This window comes from Pan troglodytes, chromosome 21, assembly GCF_028858775.2.
Source record: "Pan troglodytes isolate AG18354 chromosome 21, NHGRI_mPanTro3-v2.0_pri, whole genome shotgun sequence".
Taxonomy (NCBI): domain Eukaryota; kingdom Metazoa; phylum Chordata; class Mammalia; order Primates; family Hominidae; genus Pan; species Pan troglodytes.
The window spans coordinates 16085165-16108768 of record NC_072419.2 but is presented as its reverse complement, the minus strand read 5'-3'; the positions used below and the strand labels follow the sequence as shown (position 1 = coordinate 16108768).

At 41.4% G+C, this 23604-nt stretch overlaps 1 protein-coding gene across 4 annotated transcripts in view; it reads left to right on the top strand.

Moving 5' to 3' along the window:
* PAK5 (p21 (RAC1) activated kinase 5) overlaps positions 1–23604 on the top strand; it is a 302347-nt gene that overhangs the window by 269800 nt on the left and 8943 nt on the right. For all 4 annotated transcript variants that reach the window (XM_525261.7, XM_003316787.5, XM_054674646.2 and 1 more), the window contains 3 exons: positions 3548–4039; positions 6896–7029; positions 12165–12291. In XM_525261.7, the coding sequence (XP_525261.3) occupies positions 3548–4039; positions 6896–7029; positions 12165–12291 (753 nt within the window). The remainder of the gene's footprint in view (positions 1–3547; positions 4040–6895; positions 7030–12164; positions 12292–23604) is intronic.

Genomic DNA, 23604 nt, shown 5'->3' with positions numbered 1-23604 from the left:
GCTTAGCAGCTACCCTGGTTCCTGCTGGTTGATGCCAAGGCTGTCTGAGTGGTGAATTCACCTAGTAAAGTGTAGTGTTTTTGAAGCTGGAAGGGCTGCATTGCTGAATGTTCAGCAGGCCAGGCACTGTCATTGTAGAACCAATGGGCAGCGTTGGGGGACTGAGAATGGTGCTATGGTAGCAATTTTAAAGAGCCCACTGTGTGCAGTTATTGCTCCATGATGTGATAGAATGACCACCTTCTTATGCATCGTGGTGGGGCAGGAGCTTGAAACACCTGCTTGCCTCTACCATGTCACCAGATCCAATGAGCAACATGCCCCATCCCACTTCTCAGTGGCATTTGACAGGATTCATTAGCCCTTCCTTCTTGAAATACTTTCCTCCCTTGGCTCCAGGACACCTTGCTTCCTTAGTTTCCTTTCTACAGCACTTGTCACTCCTTCTCTGCTCCCTTTTGCAAGATCCCTCTGCTCTTTCTGGTATCTAGACGTTGGGGTCCTCAGACCATCTCTTACACATTCAGTATCATGGCTTTTAATATGAACTAAGCACTGATGACTCTCAGATTCATGTCTTTAGCTTTAACTCTTCCCTGGACTTGGGGCATGCCTAAGTCTCCTAAGTGACACCTCCACATGGATGTCTAATCACTCTCCCAAACTTTACATGGCTAAAAGAACTCTTAATTTTCCACCATGTATTAGCTATCAATATCGCTGCATAACAAATTATCCCAAAACTTCATGGCTTAAAACAAACTGCCTCATGAAGCAAAAAATAGTGCTGTTCAACTAATTTCCCCTAAACTTTAAATAACAAACATTTACTATTTCACAGTTTCTGTAGGTCACAAATTGAGAGGGCTTAGCTGATTGATTGGTTCTGTCTTGGAATCTCTCATGAGGTTGCAGTCAAGGTGTCAAACAGGAATACAGTCATCTGAAGGATCAACTGGTCCTGGAGGATCCACCTCCAGAATGGCTCACATGGCTGTTTGCCAGAAGGCCTCAATTTCTAGCTAGCTCTTAGCAGGAGTCCTCAGTTTCTTGCTGCATGGACCTCTCTATTTTATTATTATTATTATTTTTATTATTTCTGAGACAAGGTTTCACTCTGTCATCCAGGCTGGAGTGCAGTGGTGCAATCATAGCTCACTGCAGCCTTGAGCTCCTGGGCTCAAGTGATCCTTCAGCTTTAGCCTCCCAAAGCTCTGGCATTACAGGCATGAGCCACTGCACCCAACCCTTCCAAAGGATTCTTGAGTGTCCTCATGACATGGCAGCTGGTGAAAGCCAAAATAAATGATGTAAGAAAGCAAAGGAACTTGCCATCATCTCTGCCTTTTTCTTTGATCACACAGATTGATCCCAATACAGTGTAGAAGGGGACTACATAGGAATATGAATGTCAGGAGGCACAGGTCATTGAGAGCAATTTGGAAGCTGATTATCACACCACACAAGCCCTGTTCCTGCCCCTGGATTCCTCATCTCATTAAATGGCCTGTTGCTTAGGCCAAAATCCTGATAGCCATCTTTGATTCCTGTCTTTCAAGATCTCACCCAATCCATCAGCAAATCCTGTCATCTCCATCTTCAAATCCTGCCCTAGATTTCACCGTTTCTCACCCCATCTACAATAACCACCCTAATCTCAGCCCACATTAACTGTGATAAGCTGCTGGCATCCCTGTTTCCACTCTTGCCACCAAAGTCTCTCCTCCAGCAGCCAGAGAGTCAGACTGTGTCATTCCTGTCTGCTTAGCAACCCCCAGTGCTTCCCACCTCACTCGGAGCAAAAGCCAATGTCTTTGCCAAGGTCTTCATGATCTGTCCCCTGGCAGCTTCTCGGCCCATCTTCCTTAGTGGACACTCTCCACTATAGCTGAGCATCTGCTCTTCCTCAAAACCTAAGCCTGGATCTGCCTCAGAATCCTGCATGTGCCACTCCCACTGCCCAAACCACCCCTCCTAGGAAAGGGATCTTGATTTTCCCTCACTCAGCCAGGCTTCTGCTCCAACGGAACCCCCTCAGAGAATCCTTCTGTGACTACCCTATCCAAGATGGCATCTCATTACTTTCAACCCCCTCACTCTGCTTTATTTTTCTTTATATTATTCATTACTACTGAAACACACACTGTATATTTACTGGTTTTCTTTATTATTATCTGTTTCCTTCTCTGGAGCATAAACCCCAGGAGGGCAGAGATATCATTCATTTTGACTGTTGGTGGACCCTCCCCCTCACACCTAAAACAGTGCATAGCACATCATAGTTGCTCAAATATTAATTTTTGAAATAAATGAATGAATGTGCTGCATGGGAACAATCAATTCATCTAGAATAGTGCCATCCAATAGCCCTTTCTGCAATGAGGAAAATGTTTTATATGTGTACTGTGTGATGTGGTAACTACTGAGTTCTTAAAATGTGACTAGTGTGATTGAGAAACGGAATTTTTAATTTTTAATCTATTTTTGTTTACTTTAAATAGGCACGTGTAGCTTGTAGCTACTATATTAGAATAGATCTAGGTCCTTGGGGTGGATGGTAGGGGAGTGGGATAAGTTAATGCCATTCCATTTACACCCAGTAGAGTGATAGAGACTTTCTGGGGCACTGCATTAAGAAAGAGCCTCAAGTCCAATCAACAAATCTTTTCTGAGTACCTTCTATGTATCCAGCACTGTGTTGTCATCGGGATCTTCCAAAACAGAGTGCATTGATGGATTAGCACTTTCTGCCCTGGGCTAGGAGCATACCACATGACAAGATGTGGTATCTTTACCATCCTGGCCTCAGCGATTCCAGGAGTGGCCAGAGCTCCTTCCTGATTCTTTCCAGGAAGTGACTGCTGGACCTACATATTGTATCATATACCAGTAATCCCCTCACTGGCTTCCCCATTCTCCTCCAATAAATCCCCTCATCCCACTCTTCCAAGTCAGAGTGGATGTTCTTTGCTGGGGTCTCTTTCGGGTCTAGCATCATTTTCATTTCACACATACCCCTGCAAAGTCTGATCACTCTCAATTATATTTGTACTTATTTGGTGAGAACATTGCACATGTTCACCCTGTGGTTCACACCACTTAGCACAGGGAGACGTATTTTCCCCTGTACCTACATCTGCTGTGTTATACCTGTGTTATACATATATGTCCATACCACCCTCTAGTATGTGAATTCAGAAGCATGGGAAAAGGCCTCCTACCCCTGAAATGTCTCCCAAAAATGCTAGCTGAAAACTAATGTCCTTTAATGAGGGATGAGGTTTTTCATTCCTGAACAAGAAAATAGGGCTTAACAAGCAAGTACACCTTAGATATGACACACGTGAAGTAACCTCCTGCTGTGGTGCACGTGCACCACAGAAGACCCTTCCCTAGGTGTGGCCGGTCCTGTTGGTGCCCCAGCCAGATCCTCTCATCTCCCACTGGTGATCCTCATTCTGCCAGCTGTCAGTCAGCTCACTCACCACTCGGCTGTGGCATTCAGATCCAGCATGTGAATATTCTCTATCCATGTCTGTCTTCCCAGGTGGATTACGATCGAGCACAGATGGTCCTCAGCCCTCCACTGTCAGGGTCTGACACCTACCCCAGGGGCCCTGCCAAACTACCTCAAAGTCAAAGCAAATCGGGCTATTCCTCAAGCAGTCACCAGTACCCGTCTGGGTACCACAAAGCCACCTTGTACCATCACCCCTCCCTGCAGAGCAGTTCGCAGTACATCTCCACGGCTTCCTACCTGAGCTCCCTCAGCCTCTCATCCAGCACCTACCCGCCGCCCAGCTGGGGCTCCTCCTCCGACCAGCAGCCCTCCAGGGTGTCCCATGAACAGTTTCGGGCGGCCCTGCAGCTGGTGGTCAGCCCAGGAGACCCCAGGGAATACTTGGACAACTTTATCAAAATCGGGGAAGGCTCAACCGGCATCGTATGCATCGCCACCGAGAAACACACAGGGAAACAAGTTGCAGTGAAGAAAATGGACCTCCGGAAGCAACAGAGACGAGAACTGCTTTTCAATGAGGTAAAGAGTGTGTTTGGGTCATCCTTTCTCTCCTTTGTAACATTTATTTTCCATTTCAAAAGTTATACACATGTACATTTTAGGACATTAGAAAAGCACTGAAAATATAAAGACAAAAATAGCGTCCCCTGTAATATTTCCTTCTAGTCTTTTTTCTATGCACATATATGGCTGTTACATCTATAAAGTACTTCATGTGTATCAGCCACTGTACTAAGCATTAATCTAGCTTGATCCTCACAACAACTCTGTGAGATAGAAAGATGTTATCACCATTTTTACAAGGAAACCTGGACTCAGGTTAAGAGATCCAGCTCAGGGTCAAGCAGGTTGACTGTAGAGCTAGGATCTGAATCTCTGTCAAGCAGATTCTAACTCTTATGCTACACTGTATCTACATGAGTATGTATATATTTTACACTACTATGATATCATAATATACCCTCCATAAACAATTTTTAAAACAGTAGACCAGGGTCAGTTTACCAATGGACTATCACCCTTTAGGAACTTTAAAATATTTTTCCTAACTATAAAAATAATGAATTCTTCCTGTAGAATACATGGAAAGTAAAGAAAATGTCCCACAGATATCCCAGTCAAGGAATAGCCTACATTAATATTTCAGTGTTTCCTTTCTATATTTTTCTGTTTACAAATTTCTTTTGTTTGAGATAATTCTCTATATATGTAGTTTGGTAACTCTCTAAACTTCAATTAATATTAACATGAATACTAATAAAATTAATATCATAAAATATATTGACCTGTATTACTTATATTTATTAATGTAAAGTAGATTTAATGACCATTTTAATGGCCTTATAATCTTCTATCATATACATGTGTCAAATTTATTAAACCAGTCACTGATTTAATAAATTTGAGGTAACTTTAGATGTATGTGGTTTTGTGACTTTCTAAATTTCACCTAATGTTAACATTAATACTAATAAAATTAATATTAAATAAAATATATCAGCATACATTACTTATTTTTATTAATGTAAAATAAAATATATTAACGTATTCTATTAGCTACATGTCAAAACACAATTTTAATGGCTTAATAATCTTTTATCATATACATGTATCATATTTAAAACCAGTTTCTGATTTATACTGTTTCCAATTTGTCACTTTTATTATTTTGCAGTGAGTGTTGTTACACATAAGTCTTTGGCTTCATATCTGATAATTTATTAGATTCCTAGAAGTAGGATGAACAGATCAAATGATATGTACTTTTTTTAGAGAAGTGATATACAGTGTTAATTTCTAGAAAGTTTGTACCAATCTAGACCCTCACCAATAGTATTGTTTCACCTTCACTAGCGTCATTGACACTGTCATGTTATCTCTGTTCATCTGCTAGGTATGAATAAAGCTTACTGTTTTCATTAGCATTTTTATTACTAGTGTAGCTAAATTGAATTTTATGTGGTTATAGGCCATTTTTATTTCTTCACTAAATCATATGTTCTGTACACAGTTTTCAATTAGGGTGCTAGCATTTGTTTTATTGATGTGTAAGAGCTATTGATATGTTAAGGAATTAACCCTTCTCTGTATATTTGTTGTACTTTAACGTTTACCTTCCACTTTCTCATTTACCTTTTAAACTTATCACTTAAGAGCTCTAAAATAGGTGGGGAAACATGAGTAATTATGTTAGAAAACACATAAAGTATTTTGGAGTAATATTCTTTTAGTAATTTTATGAGAGCACTGAGGGGAAAGATAAGTTTTTGTGGATGAGAGATCTAAGTCCTAAAATATCAAGTCAGGGTATCAGTGTTAGATGTTAGTCTCCAGGAAAGCATGTACAATCCACATCTTCTAACTCCCAGAACAATCTACGGCTGCTTGACCTCTTTGTCTTTCTATTGTAAGGACTCCCATTCTCTGAGAAGTAAGAAGGTGTTTGGTCCATAAACAGGCACTGTACAAATGCACTCAGCTGCAATTTTGAACTCTGTTTATCATGGAGGCTCATATCTCCACACATCTCCAGCTCCCACGGGTGCTTATTTCTTACACACACTCCAAATCTCACAGAGAGTTCCGGGTGACTGGGCTTCAGCATCTTTCCAGTCCACCATTCCTGGTTTCTGGATTTATTTTCCAAACCACAATGCCAGAACACACAGAGCAATATGATGTAGATAAATAATTCTGTAGTTTATTATTTAACACTAGCTCTGAAAACTCGAGTGGAAACAGCCACAGGGCAGCAATTTCTGGAAGCTCTCTCCAGCAAGCAGGCTCCTTAGCCTTTTTAATTTCTATGCCATACTTATTTTTATCTTCAATATATATTCTTTCAATTCAGCCCAAATATCTCTCAAGTTCAACCCATACCTACTTCCAAGGAGAAGTTAAGCTGGTCTTGTGTGGCTCCAGTTCTAATAATAGATAGTTTACTTCATTCACTTGTGGGACTCATTCCCTCAATTACTACGAGTTGGTGACCCTTTGCTAGGATAACCAGCAGAGGACTGTGAACAGTGCATTCTAAAGGAGACCCTTAGGGATATCTGATCATATCCCCAAAGATGGTCAACCAAACTCCCTCTTGTGAATGCAAATCTTGCTTTGGTTCTACTTGTTTTCATTTTCTCTCTGTGTCTCTCCAATGTCAGAGTGACCTGCCATTTTCTCTCAAATTTGCTACCTTGATTCTTTTTATTTCTACTAGCTACCCTTGATGCTTTTTGTCTGTAATAGATTTTCTGAATAAACTTCCCCACAATCAGTACCTCTCAATCAGTTTACTTGCAATTGTAGATGTGGCCACAAGAGAACAAAAAGCAACTTCATCTTCACAAGTCAAAAGTATCTTTCCCGTTTCCCCAGGTCGTGATCATGCGGGATTACCACCACGACAATGTGGTTGACATGTACAACAGCTACCTTGTCGGCGATGAGCTCTGGGTGGTCATGGAGTTTCTAGAAGGTGGTGCCTTGACAGACATTGTGACTCACACCAGGTAAGCTTCTTTATTATCCAGAGAATTCGAGGTGCTTCTTATTCTTCTCCAGGATAAAGCCGCAGTGACTATGAACTCTTCATAAATTGCAGGCACTTTGAAGTCAGGGAATATGACTACCCTTTCCCCCACATTCCCCAGAGGGCCCATTATGCTCTCAGGCATGTATAGTTCATTCATTTGGTTAATGTTCTCCCTGCCCTCAGAAGGACATTAATACCCATTGATTTAAAATAAGCAACCTGCTAAGAATGAAGCTTCAGTGACAAATAATAGAATGTCCTGTCACCTATATAGATTTCTAAAGCTGAATTTCATTCTCCTGAGTTACCCTACCATTGCTGCATGCTAAGACACCAAGGATACCAGGGGAAGGAAGGGACAGGGAGAGGATCACTTGAAGTTTTGTATCAAAATAATGAATCTAGGTGGCACAGAGAAATTCTGCAATTCTGTTTTAAAATATGCTTGCAAGTAACGATGGTTAATTACCAGCCTATTGCTTCAGCTATTTGCCTCCCTGATGTGCCAGTTCCAGCCATTTCATTAAGTATTTATTGAGCACCTTTTATGTGCCAGGCTCTTTTGTAAGTGGTAGAGATGCAGAAGATACAAATGAATGTGGCTCAGATATATCCCCTCAGGGACATCACTGATGAGAAATACATTATAATACCTGTGCAGAATTAAGAAGATATATATATGTAGCATAGAAGAATACCTAAATGTCTCTCTCAGAAAGAGTCAATAAATATTTCTATTTAATATAAGGTGACATCTGAGATGGATTTTGAGAGCGAATAGGAGTTTACTAAGAAGGCAAGTAGGAGGAAAAGGGCATTGAAGGCAGAGGAAAGAATATGTGCTAGGACAGTGCCTCTTCAATTTCAGTGTCCACATAAATCACTGTGGATCTTATCAAAATGCATATCCTGACTCAATAGAGAGGGTGTAAGATTCTGCATTTACAGCAAACTTTCAGGCAATGGCAATGCTGCTGGTTCACGGACCATACTTGGAGAAGCAAGGTTCTGTGGAATAGACATACAAAATAGCATGTTACATTTGGGAAAATTTAACTTTGGTTTTGATGGTAAATAAAATGCCAAAAAGTTAAGGAAGGATTGTCATGAGGAAGAGGTATTGAGTGTTAGCTGATGTTATTGAAATGGTACCTGAATCAAAAGTGGATCCAGGTACATAATTGGTGGAAAACAAGGTAACAAGAAAGTGCTGGGAAACCCTGTGAAGGATAGAACATGCTATTTTTTCTCCACTGAAATGAGATGTTACGTGGCTCTACAGTTCTCAGTCTGGAGTAGGCTACCTCAAAATAAAGCTTTGTGAGTGAAGACATTTATCACCAACAACTCAGCTGGCAGACTCTTGATGGTGTAGCAATAAGACATGCCCAACAAAAAAACACATAAGATCATCTTAATTGGTAGAAACAAATATACTGGAAAGATCTAAGCATAAGGCAAATGTGATATACTTTTTTTGCTTTTCACATATAAAGCAAAAAATAAAAATATATTCAGGGGAGAAACCTTTTTGTTGCCTTCCAGAGCTTCACACAGCCACTCAGGTCTCCAGCTCTACCTTTGTCAAGGTTCCTTTCCATTCTTATTTTGTATCCATGGAAACCACTCAAGACAGTCTGTCCCTAAAATCCATTTTCTTTTCTAATTTTCTCATCCAGGATTGTCAACTGATTTCCCTTTTAAAGACCCAGTAACTCCAGAGGCAAAACCAAATTGTGTGTCAAGGAACACCATGAATACTTGGTATTCGAAATCTTAAACTCAGAATTCAGAGAGCTTCCTTTAGTAGATATTGAATAACTGCTTTACTGAATGATTTATTGATCGGTTGATAAAACATCTAACCCCTTGCAACTCCAAGTGCTGTCTGAGGACCTGGGAGTTTGTTAGAAATGCAGAATCTCAGGTACTACCCCAGACCAACTAAATGAGAATCCATGCTGTACCCAAATACTCAGGTATTTCTTATACATACTGAAGTGTTAGCATTAACTTAACATCTTGTTACGTCAGATCCTTCTAATTTCCAGGAAACAGAGGGTTATAGAAGGGAAGGGAAAGTGCCAAGCACCATCAAGCTCTTCATATGTTAATCATGTAACCATCACATATTTCTATGAGGCAGATGCTGATGTACCTGTCTGCCAGGTGATGAAGCTACAATTCAAACAGGAAAAATATTATTGGCCAGGCATGGTGGCTTATGCCTGTAATCTCAATACTTTGGGAGACCAAGGCAGGAGTATCACATGAGCACAGGAGTTCGAGACCGGCCTGGGCAACTTAGCGAGACCCTGTCTCTATTAAAAAAATTTAAAAATTAGCTGAGTGTGGTGGCATGTCCCTGTAGTCCTAGCTACTCAAGAGGCTAAGACATGAGGATCACTTGAGCCCAGAAGTTCAAGGCTGCAGTGAGCTCTGATTGCGCCATTACACTCCAGCCTGGGCAACAGAGCAAGACTCTATCTCAAAATTTTAAAAGGTATCCTTCTTAAGACCGCACATTTAATAACTGATACAGCCAGGATTTGAATTTGAGGTTACTCTAGAACTCAAGGGTTTTTTATTCCATGCCAAGCTTTTTTCCTATAGAAAAGAACTAGAAGAAGAAATGCACCAACGATTCTCCAGCTGGCCATGCTAATTTCAAAGACATTGGATTAGGAAGTATTTGTCACGTGTTCCAGTCAAATGGGATCTTTCTGTTAGTGACTAGGGGTTAGATTCAAGTAATTTTTGATATAGTCGACCTGTAAAGAATCTTTATACCTCTTTCAGATAACTCAAATTTCACGGAATTCAAGAGAAAATAATTTTATTAAAGATGGTGGTTCTTGGTTCTGAATTAATTTGAAGGTATATGTGAGCTTGTCCCTGCTGCATATGCTGTAAACCTCTGAGGAATGTGTTTTTCCACATGTGAAAATGGTCGTGTGAAAACCATTCAGGATAATGACCAACATACCACAAAACCCAGAACACAGAAGTTGTAGGCTTCCTCTGTTTCAGGCAAAAACATTTCTTGTCACCTGCCTTTGTATGAGACTGGTGCTGTGGAATCCTCTTTTGCTATCTTTTTTTTTTTTTGAAACAGAGCCTCCCTCTGTCACCTAGCTGGAATGCAGAGGCGCTATCTCCGCTCACTGCAACCTCCGCCTCCCAGGCTGAAGCAATTCTCATGTTTCAACCTCCCGAGTAGCTGGAATTACGAGCACTGGCCACCATGCCCAGCTAATTTTTTGTATATTTAGTAGAGACAGGGTTTCACCATGTTGGCCAGGCTGGTCTCAAACTCCTGACCTCAGGCAATCCTCCCACCTCGGCCTCCCAAAGGCCAAATCCTCCTTGAGGGGAAGGGTGTGTTTCTTCATACTCATCAACTTTATACTTTTGGTATTCTCCTAATTGGCTACCACTTTATACCTTACTTTTGAATCCCATCAGGATTTTCTAGCATCAACTAAACTGAAATGAAAATTCAAAGCCATTCATTTCCTTATTCTGCTGACCTTAGATTTACCTGGGATTACTGGAGTTTCACAAGTTTGTCCTTAAATTTGGGCTCTGGTCATTTACACCCTCTGTCTCTCCTGACAGTCTCCTCTGTTTGGATGATAGTTCGCTTTAGGACCTCTTTTACATTTATTATTTAACATGGGATAGGGAAGAAGTTTTGCACATAGATGAGTTAGGCAGCTGCTTAAATGAGTCATTTTGAGGGCACTGAACAACCTGTGCCATCCAAATAATTCTCACCTAGATTCCTCTGTGGCTGAACTATTTCACTCATTAGGAAAATCCATTCATTCAAGTGGTGAGGGCAGTGTGGGAAAATGGGAAAGTGGGAAAGCATGCGTTCTGGACTAAAAAAGAGGTGGGGTTTGAATCATGACCTGGCCATTTCTTAGCTGCGCAACCTTGGGCAGTTAGCTGACCTCCCCCTCCCCCTCTAAAACTGTGGAGAAGGAAAAACTTTCTCCACAGGGGTGCAGTCATGAGATATGGGAGGCCATAACCAATGCTTTGCTTCGTTTCTCATTCCCATGGTCCATTTATTAAAATACTATCCATTCACACTCTGTTATTAGTAACTTCCTAGGTCCAATTTCCTTTAGAGAAAGAGGGACCTGAAGCGACAAAAACCTCTAGCTCCTTGGAAGAAGAAGAGAGAGGGTGAATGGGAAGTCGGGTGGGTCCCAGAGGGAGGATTAGAGATGCAAAGACCACTTTGCCTGAGCTCAGCCTTGAAAACTGTGGCTGTCCCCATTTCTAAGATGAAGAAAATAAGACCCAAGGAAGTTAAAGGATTTTCTTATGATCATTTAACAGCCACGCCTGAAACCTTCATCTACCTATTCAGTGTGCTGACTCTGTGGGACCCTGGAGGCTTGTTGATGCCTATGGAATTATCTGTTAAGAGTTCATGGAGCCCCGCACAGTGGCTCCTGTCTGTAATCCCAGCACTTTGGGAGGCTGAGGCGGGTGGATCACCTGAGGTCAGGAGTAGTTCAAGACCAGGCTGGCCAATATGGTGAAACCCTATCTCTATTAAAAATACAAAAATTAGCCGGGCATAATGATGGGCGCCTGTAGTCCCAGCTACTTGGGAGGCTGAGGCAGAGAGAATCGCTTGGACCCAGGAGGTGGTGGTTGCAGTGAGCCGAGATCGTGCCACTGCACTCTAGCCTAAGTGACAGAGCAAGACACCATCTCAAAAAAAAAGGAAGACTGCACTCCAGCCTGGGTGACAGAGCGAGACTCCATCTCAAAGAATGAATGAATGAATAAATAAATAAATAAATAAATAAATAAATAAATGAGTTCCTGGAAGTGCATTTGCATGAATGACCAAAAAGCTGACAAATAGTGATCTCTTTCCTTTGACTTATATTTGGTCCCTGTCATTCTCAGTGCCAAGCCTTTTTTCTGGGAGTCAGATCCCGAAGACTTCCTTCCCTTGTCTGCAGATTTTTCAGATATGGGCTGGAGCACGTGGACTGTTTCACTAAAGCACAAGGGAGTTGCCTCTCTTGAGCATTTCAAAGATGTTCTTAAACCTGTCTTGTTCCTTAAATGTTATTTCCTTTCCAGAATGAATGAAGAACAGATAGCTACTGTCTGCCTGTCAGTTCTGAGAGCTCTCTCCTACCTTCATAACCAAGGAGTGATTCACAGGGACATAAAAAGTGACTCCATCCTCCTGACAAGCGATGGCCGGGTAAGACGTTCATGTTTGGCCCGTTCGTAGTTTTTCTTGTCACTCTGTCTGTCATGGGCATAACTCTTTTAGAAGCACTTTTTTATAACTCTAATTTTTCTTAGTCACAAGTCACCCACTTCTCTTCCCAGAACACTTACAAAAAAGAAATTACCATCCCTTCCTCTGTGTCACCTTGTTAGTCAGAATTGCCTGACTTTGATGGATAATTTGCCTCCTTAACAATGAGTATAGGAAGTAATAGAAACTATGGCTATTTCTTTTCCTTTTCTGCCACATCTGTTTTTTGTTGGAGGAGAAGAGCTGACTCTTCTAGGGGTGCATCCAACCTATTCACATGAATACATGTGTCCACATTACCTTCCAGAGCCCGTGCAGGTAACAGATGATCAACTCCCCTTGGGTAATTTGAGGATGGTGTAATAAAGGACAGTTTACAAAAGCGTGGGCAGATGTAGAAAAATCATAAGGAATAGTGTATGAGGATTAGTGCAGTACTTTATAATGGAACATTACTCCTACTACCCCATGCCTGAAGTGGTGAAGCAAGGTCCTGGCTACTAGAATCTGGAAATGGAGATTGCTATAGATTTCGGAGCTGCCTGGCGGGTGCTCTGATCTTTGGTAGAAGCCAAACCAAGGTGAACCTGCAGGATGAGAGCTGAGAGAATAAATCCTCCAACCTCACTCTTCTTCCTTCTAGTGTCCTACTGGTGCTCCCTATTGGCTGAAATCAGCTAGGAGCCAAAATGCAGTCAATATAGGTTGGTTTCCTAAGGCTTGGAGGAGGGAGGAAAATGGATCCAGTAGGACAAACAGAGGATATTTATCACACTGGCAAACCTCTAGGCCCAGATTTCCGTATTTCACATCACTGCAACCTGTGCAAGGGATTCTGCTGAAACTCATCAGCCACACCAGGGCACAGAGCATGGAATATAACAGCCAAGGAAATAACCAGTTGACATTCCGAGGAAGGCTTAGTTAAATGGAAGAGTTTCAAAGCATAGCTCTATACCATTAGGCTCTCCTGAGCCCCCTGAAACTCCCACCAGAGGCAATGGCCTTGGCATGAATGGAGCCAACCATTCCCTTGATGTTCCTCTCTTTTACACCTGCAACCCCTGCCATATGGAAAATGTTCATGTCATATCAGAAATTGCCCAGGAATGATCAGAGGGCAGCCAGAAGAAACTGTCCAAGCACTTTGGCTTTTCTTTCTTGTTGTTTTAAAAAGATTGTAAATATTATTGTAGAAAATGTAGTAAACTCAGAAAAGTATAGAGGATAAGACAAAGATCACTCCTAATCCCATTACCGATTTTCCCTGTATTTCCATGTACATGTATACACAATTTGCAAACTTGGGAATGTGTTTAATGAGGAGTTTTAAGTCCTGCTTTTTGCATTGCTTTAACCATTGCATTGCTTCTCTTAAGAAAGAACGGTACAGTAGTAGCATGTATCAGTCAGGTTTTGCTACATCCACTCAACAGTTAGTGGCTTAAAACAACCACCATTTATTTGCTGACTTATCTCTGAGCCAGTATTTGCGCTGACTCCTCTGGGACAACTCATCTCTGTACCAGCTCATCTCTGCATCATGTGACATCAGCTAAGCTCTCTCTTGCAGTTGTGATCAGCCTATGGTGACAGCCTTACTCATTTGCTTGGCAGTCAGCTGGCTCTCAGCAGGGACAGTGCAGGTAACAGGGCCAAGTATCACTCATCTCCGAGTCACCTGGACTTATTCACATGATACCTGTGGCAAAGTTCCCAAGAGCACCAAAGGAGGCAAGCCCTGATGTGTAGGCCCTTTCAAATCCTGTGCTTATATTATATTTACTAAATATTCAAGACCAGACTCAAGGAGTAGGGATATAAACTCTGCCTCTTGATAGGAGAAGATGCAAAGTCACATTGCAAAGGGATGTGGATACAGGTAGAAGAAGACTGTGTATGCATTTTTTCTTAATCTCCCATATGAGTGGACAGCTATGAGAAAAGGTCAAGAATCCTCCCTGGCCTGACTCCGGAAAGCACCTACGCAAGGCTCCACGGTGTCAGAATGCAATTTGCAAAGCATTAAACTGGTCTAGCAGAGCAATTTCAAGCAAGACTTTCTTTCCCTGTTTCTAGAAATTTATGGTACAGGCTTCCTTGCTGTAAGATCATATCCAGTATCAAAATCAGAAATGAGACTAAGATAAGAAGTCATTGTTTAATCAAATTACTTAAAGATCTCCCCTCCCCTCAATGTGCAAGATTTTTAAATCATTGAGTTGTCATTCTCAAGAGCAGAACCTTTGTCTCAAACACCTCCTGCATCCCTGTGCACCCTGTAAAGAGCTCACATAAATAGACACATTGTAGATGCTTTTAGTCCTTATTGGTTTGTTCTCTCATTCATTTACTGAACATTTGCTGAATGTCTACTACGTGTAACAGACAGTTCTAAATCCTAGGGATGAACAAAGCAAAATCACTTCCTCTAGTAAGCTTATTTGGGGGCTGGGAATGTGATAATAAACAAATAGATAAATAAACAAACAAAATCCCCACCAAACAAGGGGTGATAAGTACTAAGTTTCCTAGGATTAATTTAGGCATAATAAGGAGAATGGGGAGTGATGGAAGTGATGGGGGCTGTCTTATGGAGGCTGGTCAGAAGATCCCTCTGATGTGGTGGCGTTACAGCAGAGACATGGGGGACTGGACCCTGTGGCTGCCAGAAACAGGAGCATTCCAGGCAGAGGAAGCAAGAGCATATTGAGTGGATCTTGTGCCTCTTGGCCATTTTGTCCAGAGTTTACTCATTCATGTTCAGAACAGTGCATCATATTGACTCCAGTGGTTTCTCCAGTATCTGTAGGAAAAGGAAACTTTTCTTTTAAAAGAGAGCAGAAATGGAGTGTGGCTACTCCAAGAAAAGGCTTAGAGTGTGTTATTATATGAGTCTATTAGTGTACAACATTATATAGTGGAGAAGACTTTTTCAATTATCTATTGCTGTTATAACGAAGCATCTCAACATTTACAGTCTTAAGTCAACAGTCATTTTAGTATTGTCTCTTATAGATCCAAGGGTTGGCTAAGCTCAGCAAAACAGTGCTGCTCTGACTTGTGGTTAGATAATGCCTGGGGCCAGAGTTATCTGGAAGTCATCCTCACTCACATGTCAGGTAGTCAGTCCAGGCAGGCTAGCTGGAGCTGCCACCAGAACATCTACAAAATAGGTGGCCTCCCCATGTGGCTTGAGCTTCCTCATGGCATGGCAACTGGGTCCCAAGAGTGCGTCCCAAGAAAACGAAGTGGAAGTGCATGGCATTTTTATAACCTAGCCTCAGAATCACATAGCATTACTTTCACCATGGTCACAAGCCCTTCCAGATTCAGGGGGCAGGGGTTTAGAGTCCCCCTCAGTGTGAGAAAAATTAAGTCATATTGTAAGAAGAGCTCATGGGATAGGCAAAATTATTGTTGGCATTTTTGGAAAATACTGTCTGCCACACAAGATATATTGGGTTCTCTTCCTGTTTGAAGATGTTCAACATCATTAGCCTTTGAGAAATGCACATTAAAACTACAATGAGCTATCACTGCACACATTTAAGAATGACTAAAATGAAAAATAGTGATAACAACACTTATTCATACATTGCTTATAGGAACTTAAAATGGCACAGCCACTCAAGAAAATACTTTGGCAGTTCTTTTTCAAAATTAAAAATGGACTTACCATACGACCATCACTTGCACTCTGAGGCATTTATCCAGAGAAATGGAAACTTATTTTCCCACAGAAACATGTACACAAATGTTTATAGCAGTTTTCTTTATAATAGTTCCAAAGTGGAAACTACCTAAATGTCCTTCAAAGGGCGAATGATTAAACAAATAGTATTAATATATCCATGTCATGGAATACCACTTAACAATAAAAACAAGCAATTGATACACACAAGAACTTGGGTGAACCTCAGGGAAGTTATACTGAGTGAGAAAACACCAATCTCAAAAGGATACACACTATATGATTCCATATATTTATATATATACACACACACACATTCATGAAATAACATAATTATAGAAATGCACAGCAGATGAGTGGTTGGCAGGGGTTTGGGGTTGTGGGAATGTGTCTGTAAAGAACAGCACCAGGGAGTCCTGTGCTGATGGTACAGTTGGGTATCTTGATTTTGGTGGTGGTTATAATAGGTTGGTGCAAAAGTAATTGCCATTACTTTTAGTGGCAAAAACCACAATGACTTTTGCACTGTTCTACACAGTCTCCCAGACTTCTTCAGCAGGATCAAGCTCTAGTTGCCCACCGTAGTAACTCACCGGGTAACTAGCCTTCCCTTGGTTAGCTGACTAGTTGGCAACACATGATAAAATTTCAGAGTATGCTTATATACACTACACACACAATGAGTTCATTTGTAACTGATGAAATTTGAATAAGTTCTATAAATTAGACCTAATCAATTTACAAGTGTTGATATTGTACTGTAGCCGTGTAAGATGCGAATACTAGGGAGAGACGGGTGCACATTGCAACTTCCTGTGGATTTATCATTATTTAAAAATTAAAAAGTTGGCAGGGCGTGGTGGCTCACATCTGTAATCCCAGCACTTTGGGAGGCTGAGACAAGAGGATTGCTTGAGCCCAGTAGTTCAAGACCAACCTGGGAAACATATTGAAGTCCCATCTCATCTCTACCAGAAAACTAAAAAATTAGCTGGATATGGTGGCATTTGTCTGTAGTCCTAGCACCCTGGAGGCTGAGGCAGGAGGACTGCTTGGGCCTTAGAGTTTAAGGCTGCAGTGAGCCAAGATCATACCACTACACTCCAGCCTGAGTGATAAAGTGAGACCCTGTCTCCAAAAAAAAAAAAACTAAAAAATTAAAAAAATTTTTTAAAGTTAGGAAAAATGACCGAGAATTGCTCAGGTTTGAAAGAATGAATGCTTTCTGTCCTCTCAAAAGACTAGATAAATTATCTTTTATCAACTAAAAGTAAATCATTCAATTATTATCTATGGCATAAATAATATCTAACAAGTCACTAATTTGTGTTAAGAAGGGAGAATGTGGTGTTTGGGATTTGAAAGAGGAAAATAAATAGTATCTCATAGAGTGGCTTAGGAATGAATAATGTAATGTGTGTAAAACCTTCAGAAGTATACCAGGGACAAGGTAGATGCTAAGTCAGAAGGCATTTCCTCTGCCCTTGTAATTAAGTGTTGTGTAGAATCATCATGACCTTTCCTTGGCCTAGGGCCAACATTTGATAAATGAATTACTTAGGGGCCAGTGAGCAGTGAGTGACTGACCTTTGACAAATTCATTGGCCGGAATTCAAACCCATGACCCGCTAAGTCCAATAAGTTTATGGAAAAGAGACACACACAAGTGGTCTTTGTGATCTCTTTTTCTTTTTACTATAAATTGATTGCCACAAATCAAAACTTGGAAGATGTCATATAAAATTTCAGATTCCTGTCTTCCTTGAAAAATCAAAGGGTCTGGCAACACTGTGCCTGGATTCACACATCGTGATAAGGGAAGTGGTATAAGGAGGGTGAGTTGTACCACAGCAAATGCCGTTGGTGCCCTGCCCAGATCTTCCTACAACTTCCTATTTCAGTGATCATTAGTTTCACCTCCAAATGCCACCATCTGCATCTTTATGCCTGAAGACTTCTTTTTCTGGCCACTGTTACCTGCTTTTTCCATAACGTTCTCTAACTTTACTGAGCATCAGAACCCACTGGAAAGCTTGACAAGAAACAGATTCCTGGGCCCCAACCCCAGAGATTCTGGTTCACTCAGGCTACGTGGTACCCAGGAAGCTGCATTTCTAACAGGCTCTCAGGTGAGGCTGATGCTACATACATTGTACACTGAGTGCCATTGCCTTACAAAGAAGCACCCAGAAACCAGGCACACAAGTAGCCCCCTTTTGCATTAGCCAAGACCCTAGAGCAGACACAGAATTCTTTAGAGTGCATGCAGTTTACAGAGCAAGGGTTTTTACATTCTATCTTTAAACCTGTAGCTGCCCTGTGGATAGACTCTCTTTTGCCCACCCTCACTACCCCCCAACCCTCCACCATTCTTTTGTGGGAACCCTGATTCCTGGCCAGGACACGTGAGAGATGGATAGGATCTCATGTTTAAATTGCAGCTTTGTCTGAGTTCTAAACTAAAGTTCCTTGTGTGGTCCTTGTGTAACAAGCTACATTTTCTCCTTTTAGGGGGCGGACAACATACTAGTGGTAGTTCTCTTAGCCTAACTGCATTAGTGAGACGAAGGTGGTTTCCTAAGCAGCCCGGTTGCACAATTCTACCCAAAGTAAGGCTCAGCTTAGCGTCTATGTGATCTGCTTTTAAGATCTGCCTACAGTGCTTTATTGTACTCATTACTTGAGTTCTCATTATCTACTTGCAGATTTATTTGGACAAATGTTGTGTGCAATTATGTTCTTTTAGAAAATTGTCCCTTTTATGTACTTGGATGAGTAGAGAATCATGCAAAAGCACTTACACTCCTACAGCAGCAGAACAGGCCTCACTTCCAAGTGTCGAGTTTCAATTGCTCATCTCACATTTTGTCAGGGAGATGGTTATTAGGATGCCAGATTTTGAGGGGTTTGGGCATTTTTCATGCCAGCAAAGAGAAACCCACACTAGATATACTGAAATTTAAAACTGCCAATAGCAAAATGCTGATATATTCACCTCCTTAACCATTCAGGTTTCTTAAATTTATAGGCAAACAAAACTGGAACGTTTGTTCCTCCTCTACTCTCTGTGTATTGGGGTTGCAAATTTACTTACACCCTAGTTTTGGAAATAAACACACACACACACACACACACACACCACAATTATGGTTTCTATGCTTCCTAAAACTAACCCAGACTTCTTCACAGAGTCCTACTGGCTAGATTCTTTTTAAAAATATCTATTTTAATTCAATGCATTAAATTTAGTTGGCTTGAATGATTTGAACATTGTCTATCAAAGTCAACTACATTATTATGAGGTATAAATGATACCTTTATAAACCCAGTCTTTCAGATTTAACCACCACCTACTCCCTCCTCTCCTCTCCACCTTCACTTATTCCCAAGATGGAGTGTGGGAGGAAAGACAAGCATGGCTCGTGGGACCTCAGGGTGAAGGAGATAAGAAGCATCTTCTTGTTCCTTTCTCCTCCCTGCCTTGCTTTCATTGGACTCTCCTGCTACCTGGACTGGTGACCAGGTAGCAAGATTGACTGGTCCTATTGGTGGCTGGGCTGTCCAGGGGCTCACCTCTGCTGTACATCACAGTTGCAGCCTCTTCACTCACGGGTGAAAAGGTGCCCTACAGGCTGCCTCCTTGTCCCAACCACAGGCTTGTGCCAGACCCTTCCCCATTCCCTCACTGAGATTTGGAGGAACTTCCGAACCCCTGCACATCCCACACAGGCCATGGAAGACAGTAGCATTGCCACAAGCTCACTTCCACCCACACTATAGCGCCCTGTCTCCATGGAGTACATTTTACATGCTGGTGTAAAACGAAACAGTATCTGAGACAGGTGTCAATCAATTTAGAAGTTTATTTTACCAAGGTTAAGGACATGTCCAGAAGAAGAAGAAATGAAAAACATGGATTCATAGAAACTGTCTGTGGTCTGTGCCTTTCTCCAAAGGTTAGTTTGAGGGAAAGGGGAAAAGTGAGCTGGAGGGGAAAGAGGGAGGGTATGGTCATCCACTTGTTGCAAGAGAAAAGGAGCAGGTAGGAGAACTGTCAATTATGTATTGATCTCATGCTCAGCAAATCGGCACTTTACAGAATATGATGTGAACATAGAGTCACTACCTATGGAGGTATTTACCTATGACCTGTAGCTGTCTAATTAGGAACAAAACAGAAGGTAGCTTCTTGCAGGACTCAGCGTTTAGTTCAATTTTTCCTCTTGGCAGAATGAACTGGGGTCCTGAGTTTTTATTTTCCTTTCACACGGGGTATGGCCAAGGCTGGTGTTCAGTCAGTTTTACCAACATGTCTACACCCGTTTTTAAAATATTGCAAGATTTTCATGCTAGTTGGTTGAGAGCCACTGCTTTAAGTCCTTAGGCTATCCCCCATCACTCCAGCCCCTTCCCAAGACCCTCCTCACCTCATTAAAAATGGTAATCCTTCCCAGGGTAACTCTAGGACTTTGCTTGACTTTCTATCTAGGTTCCAATTGGCCTACGTTAATCTGGTTATTGAATATTTTGAATATTACCTCTGAACACATGCTTGTGGGGCTTCTCCTCTCCCTTATTTGTATGGGGATGTATGCAACACAGATATTTCCAAAGCCCACCACCATCTGCTTGGAGTGAAAAAAAGTGATATATCATAAGGAGGTCAGGACCTGACATAGTCAACATCACTCCTCTTTCTCTCCTTCTGCAAATTATCCCAGACTACAAGGGGTGGACTGTAGGATTTTTACTTCTGTGCATTATCGACTCCTCTTATAATAGGGCACCATGGATTATGGACCACGTATCACAACTACAAGGCCCTTTTTTTCATACTACATGTGAAATTCTATGATCTGAGTCCTCTGAGGTTGATTCTTGATAAGAGATTGTAAATATCACCTCTCTGCTAAACCAGCTTCTCTAGCATTTCTTTGGGAATAATCTAATCCCTTCCAATTCAAATCATACCACCACTGGTCCAAATCACTGGCCTTAAGCCAATTAGTGAGAATATCATGAACAAGGAAATGAAAAAAAATCACATTAATAATTTCCAAAATGTTATTTTCATTTCATCTGTGTTCCAACTTTGATTCTAGCAACAGCTATCTTCAGTATGCTTCAGATGTTTTCAGAAAGAGCTTCAGTGTGTCTTCTGTCACCTGGTATACTATTATGTTTTTGTGTCAATATAAAATAAATCTAGTAGCATTTGTTTTCTGAGTTTCTGCTGTTTGTTTGCCCAACTCTTAAGGAACACAGTAAGGCTCTGCAATCAGAAAGCAGAATTGTTGTCCCCAAGGAATGTCATCTCTAGCTAGAGACGGAAAATCAGCACCAGAAAACAGTTCAGGATTGAGTGCATGCCAAATTCTCTGAATTTGGAAAAGAGGGTGCAGCGCACCAGCATGGCACATGTATACATATGTAACTAACCTGCACATTGTGCACATGTACCCTAAAACTTAAAGTATAATAATAATAAATTTAAAAAAAAAGAGAGTGATCAACATGGGCTCCTGAGAATTCTGGAGAATGTTAGATTTGATAAAGCCCTCGATGTATACCTAAGAGTTGAATATGCAAGAAAAATCATCAAAAAAACTCAGAGTTGGGAATGGACCATAAGATAACCACCTCTTTCTGATTTGCCCAGAACTTTCTGGGTTTTAGCCCTGGATATTCTACATTCTAGGAACAGCCCTGGTCCCTAAGAATGGTTTTAGTGTGTGCAGAAAGCCATGAGGAATAAAATTGGCTGCATGAAAAGGCACCAGATTACAGAGGGCTTTAAAAACCATTCAGGTGGACTCTAGTGTGTTTGCGCCAGCAGTAGGAAGATGGGGTGTGGTGAAAATGTTAAGGCTTTTGTCAGTATGCTAAAGAGATTAGACTCTGTGCAAACAAATGCCCCTTTATCCCCACCTGTTCATGTGACCTCCTCCCTCTTCTGTTTCTTGACTGAACTGTGATCTATGATTCAAGCTATAATGTGTATACCAACAGCCTGTGGCTCTTGTTAAAGTGGAAACTGACTTTAGTAGGTCTGGGGTGGGGCCTGAGGTTCTGAAAATCTAACAAGCTCCCAGGTGACACTGCTGCTGCTGCTATTGATGAAGATGATGCTTTAAGTAGCAAGACCTTGGATCCCATCCCATCTCTCCTGAAGGGATGCTTTAAAAACCCTGTCATCAGTTATCCTCACTCTCTCCTCTTTCTTCAACATCTACCACTCTGGGAACTCCCTTCTTTCAGCCTGTAACTTTGCTCTTCAGAGCAGCAGAGTGGTGGTTAAATTCCCGAATCCTGGCTCTTCCAGTTACTAGCTCTGTATCCTTGGCAAAGTGGCCTAACCACTTCTGTGTTTTGGCTTACTTCTCTGTAAAATGGAGATAATAATATTTCCTACCTCGTTAGTTTCTTGGGAGCTGTCAAATGAGATAGTACATGTAAAGTGTTTAAAGTGTTACCTGGCAGGTAGTAAGAGCTCAGTGAGTGTATTCATTTCCTAGGACTGCTATAACAAATTGCTACCAATTGAGTGGCATTTTCTTCTCTCTGCATGAAATGTATTCTCATGATTCAAGAGTCCAGAGGTCCAAAATCAAGATTTTGGTAGTGTTGATTCCTTCTGGAAGCTCTGAGGGAGAAGTTTTATATACGTTTCTCCTGGTTTCTGGTGGTTGTGGCAATCCTCAGTGTTGCTTGGCTTGTAAACTCATCCCTCCAGTCTCTGCTTTGCCTTCACATGGTCTTCTTATCTATGTGTCTGTGTGTCCTCTCCTATTTTTATATCAGTCATGCAATTTAGGGCCTGTCCCCAATCAAGTATGACCTCACCTTCCCTAATTAGACCTGCAAAGACTCTTCCAAATAAGATCACATTCTGCAGTTTGGATGGATGTGAATTCTGGGAGATATGAATATCTCCCAGTGGGTTGAAACCCACTGTAGAGAATAGTAATAATTATCATTGTCATCATTATCATATTCACCACGTTTGTAAATGCTGGATTTCTTCTATCTATATTAAAATACATCTCATTTCTTGAAAAGCACTCTGACTGAAATCTACCTGACTGCTCTCTGGATTCCACCACTGACTCAACCTGAAACTAGAGGCTACTAGGGATGCCCTCATTGCTGAGCACAACAGCAACTCCCAGTTCTTACCTGGTTTCATCTCCCTGTTGTATCCTAGCTGCTGCTATCCCTACCTTGGCTTTCCCAATTTATTCTCCATTGTTTCTCTGATTTCTTGATGTCTTTCTCTTCAGTCTCCAGTAATGCCTCAATTTCGATCACCCTAGGTGCCCAGTATTTCATATTTGACCATCTTCTTTTCTCATGCTATGGCCCTTCAAGGGTTTCACTACCACTCATATCCCAAGGACCTTCTCATCCGTACCCTAGCGATGGCAATACCCAGATCTTGATAGTACTGGGAGGTCAAAACTCATCACATGATAAACCTAAAGTGTGTACATTTCACACTGTGTAAATTTTTAAACTGTTAAAAAAACACATTGAACTCCAGTTAATGCTAAATTAGGAGT